The sequence below is a fragment of the Mobula birostris genome, chromosome 25, assembly GCF_030028105.1.
Source record: "Mobula birostris isolate sMobBir1 chromosome 25, sMobBir1.hap1, whole genome shotgun sequence".
NCBI lineage: Eukaryota > Metazoa > Chordata > Chondrichthyes > Myliobatiformes > Myliobatidae > Mobula > Mobula birostris.
The window spans coordinates 14,940,180-14,946,179 of record NC_092394.1 but is presented as its reverse complement, the minus strand read 5'-3'; the positions used below and the strand labels follow the sequence as shown (position 1 = coordinate 14,946,179).

Genomic DNA, 6,000 nt, shown 5'->3' with positions numbered 1-6,000 from the left:
TTTTTTCTCCCTCTGTCCCTCTGACTATAGCCCTTGCCCATCCTCTGGGTTTTCCCCCCTCCCCCTTTTCCTTTTCCCTGGGCCTCCTGTCCCATGATCCTCTCATATCCCTTTTGCCGATCACCTGTCCAGCTCTTGGCTCCATCCCTCCCCCTCCTGTTTTCTCCTATCATTTTGGATCTCCCCTTCCCCCTCCCACTTTGAAATCTCTTATTAGCTCTTCCTTCAGTTAGTCCTGACGAAGGTCTTGGCCCGAAACGTCAACTGTACCTCTTCCTAGAGATGCTGCCTGGCCTGCTGCGTTCACCAGCAACTTTGATGTGTGTGACCTAATCTCTATTTCAGTTTCTGCTCTATGGCAAAAGGATAGTAACATAAAGACATCCAGGAACTATTTCTCTAAGTGAGTAGCAGGGACCTGACATTCTCTGAAATTATCATTCAAGATGCTGCTTTTTAAGGAGTCATACACTAATAATTGTTAGTGTACAAAGGGATCATAAGAAATATTCAGATTTATTATCACTCATTCACCGAAACATCCAGTGAAGTATGTTGTTTGCACCAACTTCCAACACAACCCAAGGACATTCTGGGGGTCAGTCACCCCACATTCCAGAGCCAACATAGCATGCCTACAATTTCAATAGAACAACACAAGTGACAACAACTACAGCAAAAAAAAAACAAGCCCCTTGTCTCCCCTTCTCCCACACACACACAGGCAAGCCTCCAGCCCCAGGACAGGCAGCTTCCAGCCTCCGGTAGACTCGTGGTCTTGCAGACATCAGGCGTCTGACTGTTATACACGCTGACCCAGGGCTTCGATCACTGGCCCTCGACTTCCTGCCTCACTGACTTGGTTTTTGGCCTCTGGGCTTCGATCTTCGGTACTGACCCTACGACTTGCCAATGACATAACCCCAAGGCCCATCTGTGGAGGGAAACGGACCGTCGAAGTTTCGGGTCCAGATCCTTCATCCAGACTGAAAGGGTGGAGTGGGCACAGGCATATCATAAGGGGGAGGGTTGGGGCAAGGTCTGGCAGTGAGTGATAGGCGAGTGATTGGCAGATGGAGTCAGGTGGGGTGGAGCAAGCGACAGAGGCTGGGAGGTTTTCGTTGGGGAGGTGGCCCCCAAGGTAAATAAAAAATTACCCTCTTTAATTGTTTGCTGCACCTGAAGAATATCCTTGAGCAACTTGTGTATAAGCACATCTAAATTCCTCTGAATAAATAAAGCACCCAATCTCTCAGGATCTGACAGCACGATGGTTGGTGTAACGACTTATAGTGCAATTCCTATTGCTGCCTGTAAAGAGTTTGTACATTTTCCCTGTGACAGTGTGGGTTAACTCTGGGTCTAAAGTCTAAAGACGTTCTGGTTAGTGGGTTAGTTACACATTGTAAATTGTCCCTTGATTCGGCTAAGGTTAAATTGGGGGTTTGCTGGGCAGCGTGGCTTGAAGGGCTGGTAGGGCCTATTCTGCACTGTATCTCAATAAAATAAAACAAAAATTAAAAATCTGACAAACGCTCCCTCCGGTTTCATGTACATGCACCAAAGTGGATAACCTCACTTTTTACCACATTCCCTTCTCTGTGTTCTTGTTCACTCACTCGATTTATCCATTGCCCCCTAAAGCCTCTTTACAATCTGCTCCAAGTTCACAATAACACAGAGTTTATTATCATCAATAAACTTAAAAATTTGACATTAAGTTCTCCTCTGCCAAACTGTTGAGATAGATTATGAAAAACTGGGGCCCAAGCACTGATTCCTGCAGTACCCCACCTGTCACAGCCCACCAATTGGAGAATGATCCCTTTATTCCCACTCTTTAGCTTCTGTCCAATAAGGTCAGTGCAAATCAGTACATTAGACCCAATTCTATGTGCCCTGCCCCATGCCTGGCACATTAGTATCTGAGAGTTTGGGGCCAAGGACAGGAGCTTGAGAGGCGGTTGGAGGTCTGTATTTGCAACGGTGAGAAAGGGGCTTGATTTGCTGTTGATGCTGTTTGTGCTGTTGTTGTGTTGAGAACCTGGGAATGCTATGTTGAGTTCTGTGTTGTTTTGCTGAGCATTTTCAGCATGCTATGTTGGAACCAGAATGTGTAGTCACACTTACAGGCTGTCCCCTTCCCCTGCACATCCTTGGGTCTGTTGGTTGTTAAAACAAATAATTTTACTGTATGTTTCAATGTACATGTGATAAATAAATCTGAAGTCTGAGGGGAATGATATGAGATAGCATCAGAACAATGTGTGTGGGACCTTCATAGTTGGTGTGCAATGAATGGGCTGTGCCATATATCCATAACTTCTTCCTAGTCAGGATAAAGGGCACGTTAGGGGAGAACCTGCCAGTAATGGCATTCTAATGAACCCACTGGTCTTGTCCTTCAAAGGTGGTAGAGGTTGCAGGCTGGGGAGATGCTGCATTTTCTCTTGGGAAGGGCAGATTTTGTAACCGTGTATTATGTAAAAAAAAATCTGAAGGCGTGGTGAGATCATTCAATTATGACAGTGTCTCAAATTACACACTAGAGATTACATTTCCTGTGTCAAGTTTTGAAGTTTTATAACAAATTTCATTCACATTCTGGGGGGGGGGAAAAAAATCCCTGAACTTTTTTTTTACCTTATAGAATCCATTGAGCTAAACATAGACAGGCAAAATAAGTCGCGTTTTGCACTAGAATTTAGAAACGATTCTTTTTCAACACAACACATAAACGTAATTTGTATGTTATGTAAGTTAGAATATCGTGACGTACATTCATAATTTTATTTTGAACTCTGGAAATAATTAATCGGGGAAAAATTGTCATGACAAAAGACGTGTCTTTTGAAGTTGAAGTGCAGCCTTCGATTTTTTTACCGCAGAATATTTAGCCTGGAAGAGCAGGGTGCGTTTCGAAGGCAGGCAGATTGAGAAGTCCCGCCGGCTTTGGGCGCCTCTCGCCAGCCGTATACAAGCGGGTCCGCCCACCCTCCTCCATTCGCCTTGGAGCCGGGTCGGAGGTTGGGGAGGGAGAGAAACCACGTGTGTTGGCAGCCGAGCCGGCGCCGTCCTTCCGTCCGCGACTTCCCGGCCGTGCGGCTGCCGACAGAGTGTGGTGTGTGGCGGGGGGTGGAAGAACTCAGCGGCTTGTGGCGAGCAGGCGGCCGATCCCAAGGCGATGGTGAGCAAGACGGACGAAACGTGCCCGGCGGCGGCGGCGGCGGCGGCGGACACCGGGGAGGGCAGCGAGCCGGGACGTGACATTAGAAGAGAGGCGGGTGAGTTAAAGGTCAAAGGGATATTACCCCCTCCGGCCCGGCTGAGTGACCGGGGGAAGGTGAGCAGAGGGAGTCATTTAACTCGCGCCCTCCCTGCCTGTGCAGGGTTCGCTCCTGGCAAAAGCCAATGTTTTATGTCTGTTTATTATGAGATAGTGTGACCCACGCAGTGCAGTGTTAATTGAGGCTGGAGTGTTAACTTCATTATGAATGGGGTTAATGGGCTGAAGGAGGGCAACTCGTGGTGAATGGTTCTCCAGTGATCCTGAAGTTCAGACCGTGTGTGTGTGTTGGGGTTGGGAGACTTACCTGGGTATGGGGTGGTGGTGGGTTGGTAAGGGTTTCCCTGGGGTGGTGGGCAATGGAGGAAAGGTGGACTGTTGCTTTTTTTTCTGCCGGGGGGGTGGGATTGGCAGTTGTGGGTTTTGTTTGGGATGGTGGGCAGTGGGGGGGGGGGAGGGATTGTCTCTTTCCCCCCGCCGCCGGGGAGGTGGGCAGTGGAAGGGATTGTCTGGGGAGATGGGCAGTTGTGGGTACTGCTTGGAGTGGTGAGCAATCGGGGGTGGTGGGCAATGGAGGGGTTTTAGCCTGCGGAAACGGACAGCTGGAGATTTTGCCCAGGGAGGTGGACAGTCGGAGGGGCTTTGCCCGGGGAGGTTGGTTTCTGGATGTTGGATGAGGCGGGTGGGAGGGCAGCTGTTTTAATTGTGGGAGGGGGCTTCTTGTACAGGAACGGGGATGATGGGTGCTGAGGGCGGCTGGGCTGCTGCGGGACCCTCGGAAAGTGCGGCATGACTGTATGGGTCGGGTGGGCAGCGGGACCCCCGCGGCACCCTCTCTGTTGCCGGCCCGGCGACCGTCTTTGCTGACCGCCGCTCCGCTGTGTGCGCCGGAGCCTGGTTATGATGCGTCCACCTTGTTTCACCCCCCTCCACCCCTCCGCACCGCCTGGTGAGTGTGGGGCGATCCCGAGTCCGGCGAGGGTTGGGGACAACCTGTTACCCCGACCTCGGGCCGCCTGCTGAAGGTCACCTTCACCCCCGCTGCCTGCTTGGAGAGCGGCCCCGCAGCCTGGACCAGCAAGCCCCGGGCCTGGGGTCGGGCTGGAGGGTACCGGGAGGGGGGCTTCAGCCCCAGAGGGGAAGGAACACCCCCCCCCACCCCCTTGCATCTTTAAACTGCCCCGTCTTCTCCCCCTCCCCCGCCAAATAAAACGTGACCCGGAAGCGAATGCTGGCTGGTTGCTGGGGGAAGCTGATGACGTAGGGGGCGGGGTAAGGTCACACAGCCGCCGGAGTGGAGCTGCTGTCACCTCCCCTGACCTGACCCAGTTGCCACCCTTCTGCCGGACAGACCCCCACAGGCATTGACCACCCCTCTGCCCCTCATGGATGCAGTTGGATGTCGCTGGTGCTGGGCTAAGGCAGTCCCTCGTGAGTCTGGACATCTCCCCGCTCCCCTGACCCCTTTTACCTGAACTTGACCCTAAACCTTTATAAATTTTCCTTTGTCCAACCCCCACTTCTGCGATGGTTCAAAGAAACATTTGCACTGGGTGATATTAGACTAGAGGACAAGATTTAGGTAGGTGTACTTCCCCTCTGTTTGCATCAGGCCCTGGAAGTGTGTGAAAGCCAGTCCTGCCTGTCTGTTCAGTGAGTTTGGGCAGTCCTTCATGGAATGCAGGGTGGGACAGTACAGAAATTGGCCCGCTGGCCATGATGTTGCACTAAACTAATTAATCCAATCCCTTCTATCTGTGCCTCCATTCTCTGCACATTCATTTGCCCATCTAAGAGCCTCTTCAACACCTCTGTTGTAATTACCTCCATTATGATAGCACATTCCAGAGACCCACCTCTCTGCTTTCGAACAATCTGCCTCTCCATATATGCTTGCCCTTTTACATTAGACATTTCATCTCTGGGGGAGAGAAAGCCACTGGCTGCTAGCTCTGTGCCTCTCATAATCTTAAATCTTTATAGAGATGAAGCCCCGATTTTTAAAGTTGTTCTGCTCTAGAACCCTTTTTTTAATAAACAAAATAAAGTGAGTATATAAAGGCAGTAAACTTTTGTGTTATAGGGAGGATGCATGGCTGAGATCTGGGTTAAGATCCGTACCAACCTTTTGGTTAAAATCAAGACCCTTGGAAAGCATTCTAATAACAGTCCTGGTTGAACTTGGATACTGAGACTGGTTGTTGCCGCTCCTAATCGATTAATGGAAAATAAAATTCCATTTCCATTTTTAATATCGCAATGTGTTTTATGGAATTGTAATTATTTGCAGTGAGGTGGCCTGTTTAAAATCATGTTTGAAAAGAAGCAGGTACTCAAGGTTTAAATAGTGATTTAAAAAAAAAACTCAAGGCTTTGAGTAATCAAATCAAATGTTCCATGTTGAATATAGTGTAAAAGATGCAAGTTATATATGAGATTGGTTTTATGCCTCGTTTAGGTGAAAGTATGTTCCTTTTATTAGGAATGACTCTGTAGCCGTCTATTGATTATTTCATTTTTAGGGCCACAAGTTTACCACATTTCTCTTCCCCTTTAGATGAAGATGTTTACAATATAAATATCTGTAGAAAGCATTTTTAAAACACCAATATTAACAAAACTATAAACTCGAATTTAAAGATTCAAAGTGCATTTATTATCAAAATACGTGTAAATTATACAACCTCGAGGTTTGTTTGCTTACACACAGTCAC

The 6,000-nt window shown here is 48.8% G+C and overlaps 1 protein-coding gene across 3 annotated transcripts in view; it reads left to right on the top strand.

Moving 5' to 3' along the window:
- Positions 1-2,864: 2,864 nt before the first annotated feature.
- Positions 2,865-6,000, top strand: part of cluha (clustered mitochondria (cluA/CLU1) homolog a) — a 97,849-nt gene continuing 94,713 nt past the window's right edge. Inside the window, exon 1 of one of the 3 annotated variants that reach the window (XM_072242920.1) lies at positions 2,865-3,284. In XM_072242920.1, coding sequence (XP_072099021.1) covers positions 3,185-3,284 — 100 coding nt within the window. In that variant the 5' untranslated portion in view covers positions 2,865-3,184. Of the gene's footprint in view, positions 3,285-4,647; positions 4,718-6,000 lie in introns of those variants that run through there. The other 2 variants (XM_072242921.1, XM_072242919.1) reach the window with 2 other exon arrangements.